Raw genomic sequence first — 19,699 nt, forward strand, 5'->3', positions numbered from 1 at the left:
GCCCTCCCCTCTCTTAAACAGATAAAATCCCCCCTTTAACGGTTTCTGTGAGCATGGTTCACTGCTTGAGGATAAATTCACCCCTTTAACGTTTTCCTTTGCCTTTAAAACTTAACGAATAATGTTAAAGCATTTTATCCGTCAGGTGGGTGGGGAGGGAATATCATTCCCCAATTAGAGCTTACTTTCATGTGGCCTTTCATGTCTTGTAATAATGATGAGAAAAGGTAGATTAAATTTTAAGAGTTCTAAAGTGAAGGGCGCCCTTGCAAAAAGGGGATGAAATATTACATCACCAGAGTGTGGATGAAAAGTCAATGAACATTAAAAGCACATTGCTGACGAGCAACCAATGGGGTGCCCTTTCATCCCATTTTTTGCAAGGGCGCCCCTGAGTTTAGCATTTCTCAAATTTTAAAGCCAAGAGAAAATAGATGAAATTTTGTGGAGGACGAGACACGAAATTATGAAGACATGAAAGTTTCTGAGGAATGCTAAAATGAAGGCACCCTTGGAAAAAATCTATTATGCATTTATATCGGGCTTCTAAAAATACAAACGACAGGAATAATTAAATTCACTCGGGTGTGGATCCAATGAGGGGCGTTTGCTGCTTGACTTATGGAGGGGCGCCATTCAGCTTAGCAGTCCTCAATTTCCTAGGATGATTCTAACCCTTTGATTCGTAGAATTTTCACCATTGGGAAAAAAGAAATGAACGATTTAGATCATCCATCCATGTGGGCCACTGCATTTTTGGACCACGGCAGGACGCATTTACAAAGGCAAATGATATATTTGCCCCTTTTTCTTACTTGGGACAACCCCCTCTAGTGTAAAAAAGTACTCGTAACTCATAAATACACTAATGGGGCTGTCCTAAGTAAAAAAAAAACTCCTTGTGGACCTCTATTATAGGATGATCCGAACCATTCATTTGTTTGGGACGAGGGTTGCAGAAAATTAAAAAAAAAATAGATTTTCAGTACCAAGAAACAACGTCAAAAACCCATTTACCTCCCTTTGAAGGAATCTGTAGAATCTTTTGGATATTCTTCTTTAAATCCCTTCTTTCCTCTCTTGTTTCTATTTCTTCTAATCCCCAAATCCGAGAACAGAAGAAACAAACACCAAACCTAACAGGACTTTGAATTTCTGACATAAAACAAAAAAATGGCGAATTCAGAGGTTTTGAAGGGCGAAGAAGACATTCTCGGTTTGTCAATCTTTAGCCCACAATATGGTATTATTCCTTCTTCAATTCCTCTTCTCTTTTCCTCTTTTTTTTTTTTTTTTTTTTTTGGGGCACACGTGTGAAGAGTTCTAGTTTTAGATCTCGATGCAATACGACAAATTTCTGATTTTATTGATCTAAAATTGAGGACCCAAATTTAGTCATGTACTGATTTTGGGTTCTTTTAATTCGGTCATGGGATTTTACCTTTTCTGTTTGGATTGCAGGAATTTTTTGGAAAAGTTTGGAAAGGAAAAATATTTCTAAGTTTTTTTACTTTTTTTACACATGAAAATGATAAATTGAACCGAACCTATTCAATTTTAACTTAGAAGGACCTTCAATTTATGAAAATAACCCTTTAAATCATACCATTTTCCTCTAAAACATGGAAAGAAATTTTTTTATATGTTTTTCTTGCAATCCAAACATGGCCTAAATTTCTTTCCATGAGACTGAATCGAATTTCGTAACTTATATCGATGTTTTTTTGCGGATTCTTCTAGTTTATACATGTTGTAATGTAAAATTATAAGACCCATATATTCTTGAGGGAGGAAAATTGTCGTCCTTGTTTAGATTTTGAGATTCTTTACCTTTGGGTCTGTGATTATAGTTTTGATTCTCTTCTGATTTTGATTTAAATATTGTGGCCTTAGTTTTATCAGATTGATTTAGGTTTCATCAAACTATTTTCTAATTCTTTTGCAGCTTATTTGTAATTCATGATGTTCTGTTTTGTTTGCAAATGTGTGCTTTCATTTTCTAATTCTTTACCTTCTTGACATTTTTTTTCCAGGAGGGACTTCAAAGTCACGGGGGTTGTTGATAGAAAGAAAGATTGAACTTCTTGAAAACTTGGCCAGCAAGGTAGACTTTATTCTGAGAGTTCAAAATTCTATTTTTGTGGTGGGCCTAAATGATTTGGGTCAAAATTTTAACACTTAAACAAAAAGAAAGAACCACAAGGCAAGCTTTTAGCAAATGATTCTTCAAGTTTATTATTATTCAGTTGTTTGTTTCTTAATGGGTGTTATACGTAGATGTAATTCTCTTGAATGCCCCATTTTCCATTTTGTTAACAAATACCTAACACTTTTGGACTAAAATACCCTCTAATGACTTAAAAACTCTCACCTCACTTATAGTTTTCATAATACACCCGTGAGTCCTATTTAAAATGCTCATAACTCAAAGAAACTAAGTTATATATTTGTGGGAAAAGATTGTGGTACATAAAATTTAGAATATAGGCTCTATGATTGTCCCTAGCAATTTCCTATCTTGACTTTGTAGTTTGTCATATGTTTTGCTTCCAAATTTGGCACAGTTAATTATATTATCCATTTTAGTTTTATTCTTCAATTGAAACTTTCCTTAGGTTCTTGAAGAACAAATGCATTATTAATTGTCTAAAGGGTGATTTTGAATTCCCTTGCTTGAATAGTTATTTATTTCTGAATGAGCTAGCCTATAAACCAAGTCACATGGCAAGTTATTAATGCATCTTTTTTAAAATGAAATGGTACTATGTGACTAATCTTTTGGAATTTTCAGCAACTTGTTTCTTATTCACTTATTGGCGTTATTGTTTTTGAAAAAAATATACATTTTGAATTAATTTTCAATAATTTGTTAAGATTATTTTGTTGGGTATTTCAGGTTAGTAATCGACGCTCTCGCAGATGGTTAAATGATCGTTTACTGATCGAACTCGTCCCTCGTTTAAATGTTGAAGAAATTAGAGGCCTCTTTGCTCCACCTCCATGGGGTAATGATTTTGTCGAAGAAATATCTTTTTTGGCCCATAACGTGTTCCTTTTCCTTGTGATTATAGTTGATACAGGCTTTTTTCGATATTTGAAGGTTTAACACCTGTCTAGTCGATCTCCAGTCAAGCTTTTAAATTTCAGCCGAAATACCGAAATTTTGGATTTCGGTTGAGATCGGAACCGAAATCACAAGAACCCGAAATTTCTGAAATATCCCAAATTTCGGCCGAAATTTCAGGAATAGTAATGTAATGCCTTTTTTCCCGAATTTCGGCCAAAATCTCAGCCGAAATTTTGGTTTCAAACCGAAACCAAGTTAAAGCCTTATCCCAAATTTCGGCCGACATTTCAGAAATTTCTGCTGAAATTTCGGAATAATAATGTAATGCCTTTTGGGGGCAAGGCAAGGCCGAAACCGAAATTTAAAACCTTGTCTTCTGTAAATGACTAGGCTTAGAATGTTTTTAGTGAATGGAGCAGAATATATCTTACTAAATGTAAACTTTAATGGTTACAATCGATGCATTTCCCTTGATTGCACGAGGGAGCAAGAAGGTTAATTCACATGTTTATATTCCTATTATTTTATAACAATGACTAGATAACCCAAATTAAAAAAATTTGTTGCGTCCTTCGTTTATCTCATAGGATTTTTCTCCGAATTATAATTATCCATGCACTGGAGAATCGGGCAATTATTGACCATTGAATACAATTATTGGCCATAGAAATGGGATATAGAACTTTGACTCATTATTTCATGCCAGACTTCATCTCTGTAGAGTCCATTGTTGGTAAATAAAGACTCCTGATTCTTGTAGAAGAATAGTAGAATAGAGGGGATTTATGGATTGAGCCATAGGGCCCACACCTTCATACTGTCAACTGAGTAATTCATTGTTGGTACATAAAGACCTCTGATTCTTGTAGAACAGTAGAAGAATAGAGGGGATTCATGGGATTGAGCCATACGGCCCCACCTTTGTAATGTCATGTGAGACATGAGTGAGTGTGTTTTTATTTTATTCATCACTTAAATAGAGGGGTGATATTGTCATTTCATGTTCTTTCTGAACACTTACGCTTAACTTAAGTTTGCAGATTATTTGCTGAGTCCCGCCTTCATAATTGGGCTTTTCCCTTGAAGTGAATAAAGAAACGTTGTGGGTTGGCTTTTCCCCAACCGCAGGAGATGTATGGGATTGGGCCATAGGGACCTTTGTAATGTGTGTGTGTGTGTGTTTATTTTATTCATCATTTAAGTATTATTGAGGTTATTCCCGTCCTACATAGCTATATTTGATGAAAAATATAGGTGAAGTGATTCAAAAAATGTCATAAGTTGGATTAATGTGTCACACTCTCCTCCTTGGAGATTTGCGGCTTTCTTTGATGAGATTCAAGACATAATTGGAAGCTTTCATCTTCACGCATGTCATGTGAAAAGATCAACAAACGAGATTGCAGATAAATTAGCCAGAGAGGGAGTCTTTAGGGAGGGCTTGGAACAGTTTGACTATCTTTCCCCTTGAGTTTCCGGCTTCTTGATTACTGTACAACTTATGTTTTTGTTTTTATTTTATTTTATCTTGTATTTTCCTCAGGACTTCCTCGGTCTCGTTTCTTAATATAATATCTATTTGCCCTTTAAAAAAAAATAATAAAAATAGGTGAAGTGGCTAACATCATATTTTTTTTTTCATAAGATGGCTTAGAGCCAATTTGATGCTCAATTTAAAGTTTTTTGTTTTGATAAAGGAGGGGAGTATCAATGTCATGGCTTAAAGGAATATTTCCTCAAACATGGTGTTGAAGCTCAGTCCTCCCGGGCTTGTACCCCTCAGCAAAATGGTGTTGCTAGATAGAAGAATAGGCATCTTATTGAAATTACTAGATCTCTTCTCATTGGGATGAAAGTGCAGAGATGCAATGGTATGGGACAGTCTTAACTTCTGCATATATGGTCAATTGTATGCTCATTTCTACCCCTAGAGGGAAATACCATCTTCATCTCTTATCCCCCAGCAGTCCTTTGCTTCTGTTCAACTAAAGGTGTTCGGTTGTGTATCTTATGTTCATATTCTCGGTCCTACCAGAGATAAGTTAGGTCTTCATTTTGTTAAATGTATTTTCTGGGGATATTCCAGTTCTCAAAAGGGATATAAGTGCTATTGTCCTATCTTTCGTAAGAAGTATATCTCTAAGGCTGTAACATTCTTTGAAGACCTTCCTTATTTTTCTGATATTGGCAAACCAGTCTCTTACTTGGATAGTGATGTTCCTCTCCCTGTACTCATTATCCCATTAGTAATTTTGTTTTTATCAATCTATTTTGCCTTCATTTCATGCTTTTTTGTTTGAATGGCACATTTCATGCTTTTACTGCTTCTGGATGCTTTTATTGCTTCTTTTTCTTCTGCTCCAATTCCTGCTAGCTTTAGACGCTTTGTCTTGTCCTAAATGGAAAGAGGCTATGGTTGAGGAAATGATAGCACTTGAAAAATAGAGATTTTGGGATGTTGAATTGCCCATGGATGGAATGTGATAGGTTGCCGATGGTTTTATACCATCAAGCATAAACCTTATGGATCTAGACAGATATAAAGCTCATTTGGTTTCGTATGGATTCACTTAGGTTAATAGTGTGTATTATAAGGAGACACTGACACTGGTGGCTAAGCTGAATTCTATTTATGTTCTCCTATCCGTTGCTTCAATTCTGTCTTGGCCGTTACATTAGCTGGACATGAAGATTACTTTTCTTCATGGTGATCTTTCAGAGAAAATATAAGGCTCTTCTTTTGATGTTTCACATTTTGCCCACTATATCAAATTTGAGTTTTAAACTTTATTTGTTTCACATTTTGATGTTAATTTATCATTGCAATGTCCGTGTTTCCTTATTATAGTGCTTATAGTTTTTTATTTATGTTTCATTTCCTTTTTACAGGTGATGATGTACCATTGTCACCATTTTGCATGACAAATATGGGAGAGTGGGACGCATTTAGGAATGTTGACATGGATAAAGAGGTCTGTTGTTTCTTTTGTTCATGCATGCTTTGGAAGTGCACTTCTAATTTAATGTACACAAAATTATGGGCCATGACTTAAGAACATGATAATCAAGGGACATATTTTACCATTAGTTAACATTGATATATTTTACCATATAGCTGACACGCGGGTCGACACGCTTTCGACACTTTTAAATGTGTTGTTAGAAATGTCAGACTTAACATGGGTGTGTTGACACATTTTTGTACCGTATTAAGTGTGACAATCTTTTTTATTATTGAATATTGTGTTAACTACACTTTTGTTATTAACTCTTATTCTATTATAAACTCTTATTTTAGTTATTCTTTAACTAATATTTGTTGTTATCTCCCATCCCCTAAACTTAAAATCCTAAACAAACTCGTGTTCCAATATTATATTTGTTGTATCCTATTCTCATTGTATGTTGGAGACTGAACAAAAGTAGATTAGATTGATGAATAGATTATAGTTGTTTAATCTTAAGATTTATTAGTTTGTTAAATGAATTTTGTATTTATATTGTTGCAAATTATGATAGTAATTAGTAATTTTGTATGAATGTACGTGTTTGGGCGTGTCCCCGTTTCTTGATTATTAGGCGTTGCCATGTTAAACACCTCGTATCTGTGTCGACACTGGACACATGAATCCGTGTCCAAAAATCCATAAAATATCGTAGCTGAAAATTAACATTGATACTTTCTGAAAATGAATGAGAATTTCCTTTCGAAAGGCACTAGATGGAGGACTTTATGGGTTCCAAGCATCACACTTGGAAGAGAGGAGGAGCTTCACGCCCACGATGCTCTAATTCTCATTCATTCCCTCTAAAAAATACAAGGCACTCTCTTTTAAGAGATTTGAGGTTCTAGTAGTTACATAACTACATAGGACTCTCTTTAAAAGAGATACTAACACATGGCAATGACTGGTTATGGTGGGACATAACTACTTGGGGCTCTCTCTTTAAAAGAGACAGACACTTGGCAATGAGTGGTTATGATAGGACATAACTACCTTGGGCTCTCTCTTTAAAAGAGAAACTTACATATGGCACTCCATAATTGTCTCAATACAACATAAATAAGCACAACAAAATAAAAAATGAAAATGAAAATAAATAAATCTTTGAAACTCCGGTATGCTCTTGAGTCTAGATCCCTCTCAATCAAAGCTAGAATATCCTTCATTGAATCAAATGGAGGTGATGGCTGTGGCTGTTGGGGCCTCTTTCTACGTTGGTATACTCGAAATCCATGTTGGATGACCTCATCAATGGTCCCCCAGCACCATGTGACTAGATGATATCGTTATTGAAAGAAACCGGTCCTTAACTTAATCCCTGCATATATCTCAATGAATAGTTCTTGGAGTTCCTCTCAGAGTAATTTAAGCTGTGACAGAGATGCAGAGCCCTCCCACAATATTCCATGCAATATTTTTTGTATAATCTTAGATACAGGGGCATATCAATTTCCAAGGCTGCATGTTGCTGTAATTTGACGTGTCTTTTTCATTTACTAGGTGACCATGATAGAATCTCTACAAAATTCTTCAACAAAAAGGAAAGAGCATGTTGATACTGATAAGATGGCTGCATTGAAGGCATGGCATAGAGTTGATTGCCGAACAAGAGAAGCACTAAGGAGCCACTTCCTTTCAAAACTTGTTCAAGGCTATGAGGTACATCAAACTGTTGAGCGAATGACATGCAATGCACTCTATTGATGATTGGTTGTATTGATTTTGCTTCGATTTATGATCAGTTATAAACTTGTTTTTATAAGATAACCTCAGCCATATCTTTTTGGCCGAAATAGGGATTTCATTTTTCTTTTCTCACTTTTATTTGGATCTGTCTTTGTGTTGTAATTTTACTTCATTCTATAAATATATTTTAGTTGTAGCAATCTGTTTAGCTGCCTAGAGATATTTATGTCTTGCCTCTCTCTCTCTATATATATATATATAGACACACACACACACATAATGTATATATTCACATATATAAATAATGTATGTACATATATAGAGAAATAATATATGTAGGTTGACTAGCAAGTGGTCCATTAAGGAATCCCACTCCCCTTTGCATAAACACCCTTTTTCATTAAAAAGCTGGAGGAGGAACAGGCTTCTAGGCGTCTTTGCTGGGAGGAAAACCAGAAGAAAGGAATTCATACGTTAGAAGAGATGATTTCTAGGAAGAAAGCATCAGAAGAATACATCCCTACGGAGGAGGAACTCTCCACTTTGAATCTGAATGAGGAGGTATTCGTATCTGAGTTGATGGGACTTATTCTAGAATTAAAGAAGTCCTCAGCCTAGCTTGTCCCTCCGGGGTGTCTTAGTGATCAGATATGCCTTAGAGACTTTGATAGGGATAAGGATGGTTTTGGGATTGGATGTTATTCCTTATGCTTGACAATTGGAGGTCTACTTCTGAATTAGAAGTTTTACAATTTAGATCACAGGTTTGCTCTGTCCGATGAAGTTATCCTCCTCTGGTTTTAGAGGCTCTTAGGAGATCTAATTCTTGCACAAGATGTAGCTGATTTTTGTGAAAGATCATCAGGGGAGTTGGATAGGAGAATGCTATGGAACAGTTGAAAGAACTTTTGTATTTCACCTTTTGGTTATCTTTGAATTGGTCTTGGGTATGTATGCCCATGCAAAAACATGTTAATATCTTGTAGATGGGACTTCTGGTCCCGATTGCTTTCTAAATATTAATGAACTTTGTCAACTTTCAAAAAAATATATATAGAGAAATAGTATCCTCACTCCCTTTTTTATAATGACACTTATTGTTAAACACTTCTCTAATGGGCTGTTGATATGTTTTTTGAAATTGTAATAGTCTCAAATATCGGAGAAGTGCAAAATGAAGAGTGCCAGTGAGTGTGGATATTAGTTCCGTATAGATTTGTTGTGTATATATTTATTTATTTATCCTTTGTTTAGTACAAAGTTTATTCTTACCCAAATCTTATCCTAAAACTTTACACGGTATGGTAACCAACTTGTGGCTCTATAGTTGATCCTTATCTCTGAGTGCGGACATAAAAATTTAGTCATTCTTGTTTTTACTGAAAGCGGTACTTATTACATCAACATTGTCCTTTCTTTCCAAAAAAACTAATAAACTACCATGTTCAGTTTTCCCCCCCAACCTAAATCCTAGATGTTTCCATCATTGCTCTTGCAAATCTTAAGTTCCTCCCTTGGTCTATTTTGTTTCCTTTCAATCTACTTTTTTCTTAAACTTCTTAACTTGTCCTCAACGTTCAGTAATCACATACAGTATCTCATCTGGTTATCATTACCTACAGGGATGTAATTATGCAATTACTATTAGGCACTTCTAGCTCAAAACTTTTAACATAAAATTGGTGATCCTAGCAAAAGCCGATATGTCAGACTAGCTCCACTACACTTTGTTCATTCATAAAAATCAGCTGTTGCAGACTAATGCAGATGGGCAACTTTTGTTTTTTGTGCTCATTTCGTTTTAGCATTGCTCTAATTTAATTATTTTTATCTTTTAATTCTAAACTTTGGAATACAATTATGACCCAATTAAGATTGCTTAATGTTAGGAATGTGTATGGGCATTCATTAAGGATAGTAAAGATGGTGATGTCCTGGTGCTGCATGTTCAAGACTCATTTCATCGGTTATTGCTGCATGGTGTCTGCGAGGTAAGCTTTCTTTTGTTTCCTCTATAATGCTCTTTTTTTAAGATTGTCCAATTTATTGACTAATTTAATCACGGAACCATCTCAATCAAGCAGAACGTTTGACTATTTTGATATGATGACATGGTGGATCAAACATTGGTGAGAGCCAGAGTATAGGCTTTTTTCAATAGCTGTGGTGAAAAAATAATGTTTTAGAATGTTAATTTCCTCATTTAGGGAGGATGAATGATAGTTTATGCCCACATTATTGGTTCGGAAATGCCATTTTCAACTAAAAATTAAAATGTTCTGTTGGATTGCTTTCAAAGCTAATTGATTGCCATGGCTTCTGTTAGTAGGGGTGCAACTTGGGTCGGGTCGGGTTGAGCTTCTTCTAAAGAATGAATTGGAATCAACCCAAATCAGACCCAATTTTAACGTAAAATTTCAACCTGAATTCCCGAAAATCGACCGAAGGGATCCCTATTTGTTAGGAAATACTTTGTAATGTTTTTGTGATTATCTTAAATGGACAGTTGGAGCTTCTTGCCTGTCTAACTCTACCCATTTTGATGAATCTCTGCACAGTTCTATGACCTGGTCTCTGTAACCACCACAGCGGCAAAGGGAGCGAAATTATCAAAGATGGTGAGGATAAAGAAGAAGAAATCTGGTTCGCGAGAGATCCCAAACATAACACTAACCCGTTTTCTGAAAATGGCAAAGAATGGGTTCACCGACGGCTCCCCATAGTAAGAAGGTTCATACTTTCTTGTTCTACTTTCTCTGCATGTGCATTGTAGATAAATTATACTAAGATCATGTGCAGTTGTAAACTAAAAGTGATTATATAAATGTTAGATTTAAATATTTACTTAGGATGAGTTGTGTGTGGAACCCATTTATACCAAGCAATCATGTCATGAGTGAAAGGCTTTAGGTGTTGGTGATGCCACCCTTGGTGTTCAGGTACTAGTTGTAGGTAATGTTCATCAATGCTCTTTCCTCTTTTGTTTCTGTAAATTAAGAACGGGAAATGATATCCAAACACCTTTGTACTGATAATGACACTCCACACTTTATTAACTGCTGACAGCTGTGGGAATTGTTGACAGCTCTGTGGGATGTGGACTGCTGATAATGGCACTCCACATCTTGATCAACTGTTAACAGCTCTGTGGGAATTATTAGACTTTAACAGCTAATTGGAAGTGTAAAATGAAGGTAGTGACATTTTTAAGAAAAGGGAGTGGATTTCTATCTAGAAAAATATGATAATGTATCTACAAATTTCAATTAAACTATGGGGAATAAGGGCTTTTTACGAATTGTAACAGCTTTTTGGCAGCTGCTTAAATACTAAAAGACTAGGTGAGTTTGTATCATTAACAAAACATGGTAGTGCAGATATCATTAGCCAAGCAATTAGGTGTATTTTACAGAAAACAAATTGTTATAAAAAGCTGATTATTTTTCTTAAAAAGGTTTAAAGTGTTTTTTTTATTTTAGTTTCAGCATTAAGCCCTCTCAATCCTCATTTATGATGATAAAGCTTAGCTTGAGATAACATTTGATCCAATGAACAAGATTTAGAACTCAAATCTAAATCCAAATACAACAAGAGCATGAGGATGATTGATGTATTTTGTATCTAGAACTCAAATCTAAATCCAAATACAACAAGAGCATGAGGATGATTGATGTATTTTGTATCTAGAACTCAAATCTAAATCCAAATACAACAAGAGCATGAGGATGATTGATGTATTTTGTATCTAGAACTCAAATCTAAATCTAAATACAAAAACATGGGGTATCCAAACATGGCCTAAGATTAATCCTCACCCTCGATCAACCTTCCCAGACAACACTGGCGCCAACTAGAGTCTAGTTGACTCTAGTTGGCCAGCTATTACGGGGCTGAATGAGAGTGACCAGGACACAGCCACTTTTGTTTTTTAGAGTGACCAGGACATCCACTTTGTCCAGCCATATAGTGAAAATTAACTCATTAAATAAGAATATTTTCACAATGTCGATCATTAGGGATTTGCTAGGGACCATTGCAGAAGGAATTTGCATGAGAGAGCAGCCACATCAGATGATGAATAAGACAATCTGTTGAGAAGTGAGCCACTAAGATTAATTAAATGAATAAGACAAAATCCATTGAAAAATGAGCCTACGTGGCTGCTCTCTCATGCAACGGACTGTCCACGAAATGCATTCTGCAATGGTCCCTAGTAAATCTAATGTCATTAGCATATATTTTTGCTTAAGTATTTTTCCCTCTCTTTTCTTAGACATTTTGCACATGTTCAGGGTTCTTATTGGTAATGAGAACAAGATTGAGTTATCCTAACAGCTCACTTTGTACAAAGATTGAAGAGATCTGAGTGTCCATGATAAAGTCAATGCCTTGCTATCATATTACAATTAAAAAAAAGGGAATTGATATATTCACCCCCTTTTCTTCCACGGGCCACCCCCCTGTACTGTTAAAAGAGTAGTAATTAATTAATACACTAGAGGGGGTGGCCCGGGAAGAAAAGGGGGCGAATGTATGGCTTCCCTACATAAATGTAATAGTAAACGCGTCATTAAAATAATAAATTACATGTGCTGTAGAAAAATGCTAAAGACACTCGGGATGGACGAATGATAGGCTTATTCATGCACATGTGGCCCCACGGAACACAGTTGTAGAGAATGTGGGGCCCTATCAGATCGTACGGTAGTAATCCCCTTTCGAACGAAGGGTTAAGATCATATGTCAAATGTTGATACATTGACGGTCCCATTTTATGGTCATGATGGCCCACAAGATGAAAAATCTCAATCCCCTCACAAGACTAAAAATAACCCTAGTCGCGCGAGTAGGTTTGGCGTTCTTTAAAATTTTCAAAAGGTTTTGCTTACTATATATTATTGGAACCCTATTTTTTTATAAGGGCACACCCCATTCTTTGTTCTTGAGTAGAAGAGGGAAATTTCCTCTTCTATTGCTTCTCATCTCCTCCGCTAAAAAACCCTAGATTGCGTCCATTAAACCCTTCCCGAGCTCGATACTCTGCTTAATAGACACTCGTTCGCATAGAAAATGGCAGAATGGAATTACTATCACGAAGAAAGGAGAAGCAAATAACTGAGGAGCGGAAAGCGCGAGAGCAGAAACCCTAACCCTAAAGGGATTCAATTGGGTAATTTATGCCAAAAGGAACTGGTTCCGCTCCAGTTCGCCTTCCATAATTTTGGTAATTCCACCCTCCCTCTCTCTATTTTGATGAATTTGGGGTTCTACCATTAAAAAGCTTTGTTTAGGGTTTTCTGAGTATGTTTTCTTTCTCATGGAGTATCTAAATAAATATATACTTTAGTAACTATAGCTGTAGATTTGATAGTGGTGATGATAATTGGCTCAATTTCTGATCTTTTAATCAAGAACCTTAGTATATAAATGTTCATTTGATAGTTAAATGAACATCTTTATGATTTGACACTTATGTGACATTTCCTAGGATACAATCTGATGGTAGAGTGATTTGACACTAAATACCCAGGAAGTGCACCAGATCCAAACCCTTTTATCTTCACCACTTATTGATGTAGCAGTCTTCTAACTTCTCTAATAATCTTGCCACCCGGTCCAACTCCCGATCAAAACAATGTCGTCTGAAGTTAATTCTACATGATATGTCTTTCTCCACCCACTCAAAGCTATCTTTTATGAATGCTTCCTTTTCCACTACCGCTGCAAACAAATCAAGAACCACGTCTTTTAGAGGCTCCTCTTTACACCAATTATCATACAAGACTTTTATCCTTTTTTCTCGAATAACCCTTGTATCTTATCCCTTTGCTAAATTATTTTTTTGTCTCAAGACAAGACTTTAAACCGTTGACCCGCAGTGTCTAAATCTGTCATTAGATGATCCATACTTACTTTCAATGATTGTAACCCAAAGGCGATGATTCTCCTCTCCAAACCTCCATAGCTACTTACCAAGAAGCGAGTCGTTCACAACTTTTAATCACCCGATGCGTAGCCGCCGCCGCCGCCCCCCGCTCCCCCCCCCCCCCCCCCCCCCGGCGCGAACCCAAAAGAAGGAACCTCCTAAAAAAAAAAATCTCCTCTAGATCTACTTAATTTGCTTGATCACGTGCTCACGGGAAATTTGAAGATTCGTGCACTCATGGGACATTTGAAGACCGATAGCTGGTAAATAGGAATGTTCACTAGAACTGCCGTGATTAGAGTGATTCTTCCCTTAGCGAAACCAAGTTTCTATTCCATGTGACCAATCTTTTCTCTACCCTCTTAACTATCGGATCCCATTCTCTCTTTTTAGGCCTTCCCACACCCAGTGGCTGTTGGAAACTGATCCACACTGCAACCAAGTAACCTGGCCAAGCTGTCAACTTCAAAGTGTCCAAAGGAGTGTCAACACATGTGGACACACGTGTCATGTAGGACACAGAAGGACACGTGTGTTAGCAATAAATTCAAAGTGTCGGCTAAATCATAGAGTTTTATAAACCGACACCCTTTAATAAGCTTACTTGTGGACTGACTTGAAAACTAAATTTGCATAAGTCGACACCCTTTAAGAATAGGTTCTGTCGCTAGACGAAAAAGAATCTAGAAGAAGCTCTAAAAAGAAATTCAAGCAAAACTAGCTATTATCCACTAGGAAAAGAGAAATATGCTTCAGATTCACATTCTTGGTTTTTTTCAATAGAAGGGCTTCAGATTGTGTTGCTTGCTATATTCTGCAAGAAAATCAAGTAGAAAGAGAGATGTGGAGCCTACTTTTCCCAGTCTATTAAACGGCTGACTATGGCTGTATATGTTTCAGATCTTCGTACTGCATGATGCTTTTCAGAGCTTCGTACCCAGATCCGAGTATGATTTTTCACTGGAAGATGTTTGCAGTGACTTATGACTTTCCGATGTGAAACATAATTTATATGCATATCTACGACTTTCAAATCAGAAACATCTGCATTATGTTATAACAGTGGGTACTGTATTATGAATACCAGAGAAAGACTTATGACTCGCCCATTTGAATAGTAAGATCGTTACAACAATCAAAGGAGTATAACTAACACAGTGAAATGTCTTTAAGTTTAAACAATCCCAATAGCTTGGGAAAAACTACACTTTTTTTTTTGGCTAAACATTTTCAATTGAACTCAACTATTTTTCAATGAGTACCACTACTTATACCTTGTTTTTTGTTCTTGATGTACTGTTTTGGTCAGCATTTGCTGAATCTATTTTTCATGGTGTTCACATGTGTGTGTACGAATACACACTCATTTATGTTAAATACAGTGTCTTTGATGTAGGATTTTAGGGTGAGCTTGAGTGTATACCCAAATGCGGCCCTAGGGAAGGCGAGAGGGAGAAGATAACCAGGTGAGGGAAAATTGTTATTTAACCTTTTATGGCCATATGATGTGTAGGTGGGAAAGTAAACAGAATTATTCATTTTCTGTTTCAACCAGCCATCAACTCGGTCAATGTCAAAGTATTTGGTGACTCTTTTGCATCTTTTATTAGAACTCCATGACCCTATGTCCGAGTATTACGTTATGCTGCTTTTACACTAAACCATGATGTTCAGTGTGTGAGATCTTTTAGGTGTCACTATCATGTCAATTCATTAGTATATTTTGCCTTTCTTAGTAGTTGTCATTGCTTGTTTACTCATCTTCTTATTATTATTATTATTATTATTATTATTATTTTGTTGCTCTCGTAACTGCAGCAACAATAATGATCTTCTTAACAACAATGTATTTCATATTCTCTAATATATCATACAATTATAAGGGTACTAAATACTAGATAGAGCTTTCTAAGAGGTGTCTATGTCTTCAATGAATAACAGTTCTGTTTCTGTACTGGATTTGGTGATCCATAAACAGGGTCCTTTCTAGAGGTTTCCATATCTCAATCTATTCAAAGAGCAGCCAATAAAGACTTCTCAATACATTTGTCTATCCAATCCACTGCTACTTAATTTTCACATGTGTGAAATGCAGTCGATACCACAGCAGTCTCTCTTAGTGACAACTTTATTGAGATATTATTCACATATAGTATGATATAAGTATTGTTATGCAAGTAATCCTAAATTGTGTCTAGTCCATAGGTCGCACCCTACTCAGACATCCATTCTTATTAGCTTTCATCTATATCCCACAAATTAGTACTCTAGCATCAATTTTTTTGTTGACAGGGGAACATGATTCAATTCTACAAAATAAAAAAAAGAGATTCTCAGAAATAAGTTAAAAAAATGTGATTCTAAGTCTGGAAGCACTCCAAAGAATAAGGATAGATTGTGGCTTCCAGAATGAAAATCATGAGAATGGTTAAAGAATGCAACATTAACTTTCTTTGACTGCTGGTTCTCTTTAATTTTTTGGTTTTCTATGAATTCAAATCTAAGGTTCGACAGGAACAAGGATTGACCTGCCTCTCAAATCATGCTGTTAGATTCTTTTTAGAGACTACAAATATTACTGGCAGGTTCTCCAGTAGAGTTTCTGGATTTCACTATCAAAACATGCCAGATAGATCAATGGTGAATATTTATCGCAGCATGTATTCCTTATTTACCACTCTGCTCGTCACCCTCTCAACAGTTTTGACAGCATCAATTTTCCTTTGGAATCAAAGGTAAAGGTCAAGTCCCAACCATGCATTTAGAGATGAAATTAGTACTTTTTTTTGGGGATGGCATGACATTCTATGTCAGAAATTTTGGTAGAATACCCCCAATGCTAACCGGATCCACTACTCAACTCAGATTTCCTGATATGGGTTACTGTTTGATCATCAAAATTTTCTAGTCATTGCTATGTTTAATCTGGTCTTGAGAATTTCTTTTTGTTATTTGGAGTTTAAATGGTAGACCTCTGATGTTTATGTTATGATTTTTATTCACATGGAACTGGAGTGATATTCTTCACAGTTACTACTCTTTTCATTCTTCCAGCTGTCCGTTTGTTCACCTTTGCCTTGATACTGCCTGGGCTATATCAAACTTGAGTTAGAAGACAAAATCTTGTGACTCTAGATTGATCAAAGCCCGTTTGGTGTACTTTTTAATTTTTTTTTGGTGCTTTTTGGGTTTCCTACTGTGTTTTGTGATCATGTGTTTCTTATTTTCCTGTGCAGCTTCTTCCAGGTCTTCACCAATTGCTCGGAGGTGTTTAAAGACATGAAGATGCTGCCTTTGGGTCTATGAATATTTGCTTGTTAATAGGGTGATATTTTTGGTATACTGAAGAAATATTAAATAGGGAAAGAATGATACAAAAAATGGAGCAGCTATATATCACTTTTGTGCATGCGCCAAGTGAAATATGAGAAGGATGAAGTTTCCAAAGCGGTATGTGATTGTCCTTTTATTGTTCATCAGCACATGTGTTTGCTACATAGAACGAGTGGGCTTCTCGATTGCTTACACTGTAGCTGCAGATGCCGCTGGGGTGAATCAGTCAACCAAGGGTCTGATATTATCAACATTCTATTATGGATATGCCGTGTCACAGGTCCCCGGAGGATGGGTATCGCAATGGATAGGGGGCAGGCGTGTTCTTCTTCTCTCATTCATTTTATGGTCACTGATATGTGCTTCGGTTCCACTCGACCCCAACCGGGTCGAAATTTTGGTTCTCGCTCGCTTACTCGTCGGGGTGGCACAAGGTTTCATCTTTCCCTCAATCCACAATGTTCTGGGGCAGTGGGTCCCACCCCATGAACGATCGCGATCTGTTTCTCTGACAACTTCAGGCATGTACCTTGGTGCAGCAGCTGGCATGCTTATATTGCCGAGCTTGGTAAAGTTCAGGGGATCCCAATCAATATTTTTAGCCGAAGCCGCACTAGGTGCCATGTGGTCTCTTCTTTGGTTCAAATATGCTAGTGACCCTCCACATTTAGATCATCTGAAGGCGACAGCTCCAAGTTTTGGGGAGTCTTTGTTGCCAATTACGAAGTTTAAAGAAATCAAAGGGGGCTTGCAGAAGGTGAAAGTGGAAAATGGCAGAAGTTCAGTTCTTGCCGTCAAAATTCCATGGAAAAGAATAGTCCTTAGTTTACCAGTCTGGGCAATTGTAGTGAATAACTTCACTTTCCATTATGCTTTGTATGTGCTTATGAATTGGCTGCCTACATACTTCGAACAAGGCCTTCAACTTAGTCTTCAAGATATGGGTTCATCTAAAATGTTTCCTTATCTGAACATGTTCATATTCTCCAATATTGGTGGAGTGGTCGCTGATTATTTGATTACCAGAAGGATCTTGTCCGTGACCAGGACTCGAAAGTTGTTGAACACAATTGGGTTTGTCGTATCTGCCTTGGCTTTGATGGCACTCCCCATGTTTAGAACTTCTAATGGTGCCGTATTTTGTTCTTCAGTGTGTCTTGGTTTCTTAGCACTTGGAAGAGCTGGGTTTGCTGTGAATCACTTGGATGTGGCTCCCAAATATGCAGGGATAGTAATGGGAGTTTCCAATACTGCAGGGACACTGGCAGGTATCGTGGGGGTTGGGCTCACAGGCAGGATTCTTGAGGCTGCAAAAACTGCCCATATGGATCTTTCAAGTCCAGAAAGCTGGAAACCGGTGTTCTACATTCCGGGTTACCTATGCCTGTTCAGTTCATTCATATTTCTAGTTTTCTCCACTGGGGAAAGGATTTTTGACTGATATGCAGTTTAAAACTTGTAATGTTCAGAATGCCTGTTTCTGGGAAAATTTTCATGGAAAATCCGTATGAAAAAAGAAAGGCATATTGCAGCGTCAAGATTCTGTCGCTCTACTATCCCTTTCAAGAGAATTGTACTGATATTGGAGTTTAGAGAAGCACCCTGTCATCATGAAGCAATGTAGAGCCATGGTAAGGTCCACATGCGAGTTGGTTTTCACGATAAGAAAAGCTATTTTGCATTTTACTATTACTCTTTTTTTTTCTTAGTTTGATGTTTAACTACTTGAGCTTATTTGCTCACAAATTGGATATTACAATGAGGACTTCTTCCATTTGTTTTTTTTCCCCCTAAATTTCATGTTTAAGTCCTCATTGTTTAACTACAATGAGGACTTCCTCCATTTGTTTGATCCTAGCACTATTTATGTATTTGCAATATTCAGGCTTCAATACATTTATTTGATCATACCAGTATTTATGCATTTTTTTTTGTCAAAGAAGCTTATTTAATGGTTGTGCAAGTCTTTCTTACCTTGTGTTTGTTACTTTATCTAATTCTAATGCTTAACAGAAAAGAAAATTTTAAAAAGGGAGAATGGCACACCTAAATATTTAACAGGAATGGCTCAATTATTTTGCATTATTCTAATAAAATATGACTAGGGAGCTGATGTTGGAAGTACTAACTATTCTCTTATTCAGGTAAGTGGACTTCTTCCAAAGTTCTATTTCCGTGCATGCGTATATGATGTTTCCCCAAAACTCAGGATTTAGATCATACTTACCTTGTTTATGGTCACTTCAATCCGCATGTTTTGCAGTTATATATTCCTAGAGAAATCAAGGGAAATAGCCCAACTGGTTAGTTTCATTGCCAAACTCTTTAACAGTTTGTATCACCCGACGCTGGTGTGCTTCCAGCCCACGAGGAAAGAAAGAATAGCAATAAGGTTCAGTTCAGATTTGATTGTTTGCAGCCGGGAGCTGATTACCTAAAAAATCCTTGGGAACAATGAAAAAAAACAGAAGATATCTCGTTAACGAAAACTATAGGGGGGCTGTATTGGAGAGATCCAATAACCAGTGGGGAGATCCATTGAGAAGCGAAGGGGAATCTTATATTTTCTGGGCAAAAAAAACTATAGGGGGCGGGGGGGCTGTATTGGCGAGATCTATTGAGAAGCATTCCTGGTCACTATTCAAAAAATTCAATTCTTTGTTTACCTGCAATCCTAGTGAT

At 36.6% G+C, this 19,699-nt stretch overlaps 2 protein-coding genes across 4 annotated transcripts; both read left to right on the forward strand.

Annotated features, from left to right (window-relative positions):
• The first annotated feature begins 941 nt into the window (after nucleotides 1-941).
• On the forward strand, nucleotides 942-10,654 carry LOC143881458 (R3H domain protein). Its single transcript, XM_077384532.1, has 7 exons — nucleotides 942-1,243; nucleotides 2,034-2,104; nucleotides 2,897-3,005; nucleotides 5,957-6,039; nucleotides 7,573-7,731; nucleotides 9,648-9,749; nucleotides 10,317-10,654. The coding sequence occupies exons 1-7, from the start codon at nucleotides 1,174-1,176 to the stop codon at nucleotides 10,479-10,481; spliced, it is 759 nt and encodes a 252-aa protein (XP_077240647.1). The 5' UTR covers nucleotides 942-1,173; the 3' UTR covers nucleotides 10,482-10,654.
• Nucleotides 10,655-12,663: 2,009 nt separating this feature from the next.
• Nucleotides 12,664-18,791, forward strand: LOC143881459 (putative anion transporter 6). 3 transcript variants are annotated; one of them, XM_077384536.1, is made up of 3 exons: nucleotides 12,664-12,982; nucleotides 15,067-15,150; nucleotides 16,921-18,791. In XM_077384536.1, exon 3 carries the CDS (start codon nucleotides 17,109-17,111, stop codon nucleotides 18,456-18,458), a length of 1,350 nt encoding a protein of 449 aa, XP_077240651.1. In that variant the 5' UTR covers nucleotides 12,664-12,982; nucleotides 15,067-15,150; nucleotides 16,921-17,108; the 3' UTR covers nucleotides 18,459-18,791. The 3 variants fall into 3 exon arrangements, with proteins under 3 accessions (XP_077240651.1, XP_077240650.1, XP_077240649.1); XM_077384535.1 differs by having other exon boundaries at nucleotides 15,081-15,150; XM_077384534.1 differs by lacking the exon at nucleotides 15,067-15,150.
• Nucleotides 18,792-19,699: the final 908 nt, after the last annotated feature.

This window comes from Tasmannia lanceolata, unplaced genomic scaffold (genome assembly GCF_043159265.1).
Source record: "Tasmannia lanceolata isolate RefF3 unplaced genomic scaffold, GAP_Taslan_0.1 ptg000007l, whole genome shotgun sequence".
In the NCBI taxonomy this organism is placed as follows: domain Eukaryota; kingdom Viridiplantae; phylum Streptophyta; class Magnoliopsida; order Canellales; family Winteraceae; genus Tasmannia; species Tasmannia lanceolata.

What these genes read in the sequence shown, in the direction of transcription:
- LOC143881458 (XM_077384532.1), top strand. Translation starts at nt 1,174, where the DNA reads ATGGCGAATTCAGAGGTTTTGAAGGGCGAAGAAGACATTCTCGGTTTG. An exon ending in TTGAAAACTTGGCCAGCAAG is followed by an intron (nt 2,105 to 2,896) that starts GTAGACTTTATT and finishes TGGGTATTTCAG; the next exon opens with GTTAGTAATCGACGCTCTCG. An exon ending in ATGTTGACATGGATAAAGAG is followed by an intron (nt 6,040 to 7,572) that starts GTCTGTTGTTTC and finishes TTCATTTACTAG; the next exon opens with GTGACCATGATAGAATCTCT.
- LOC143881459 (XM_077384536.1), top strand. Translation starts at nt 17,109, where the DNA reads ATGAGAAGGATGAAGTTTCCAAAGCGGTATGTGATTGTCCTTTTATTG.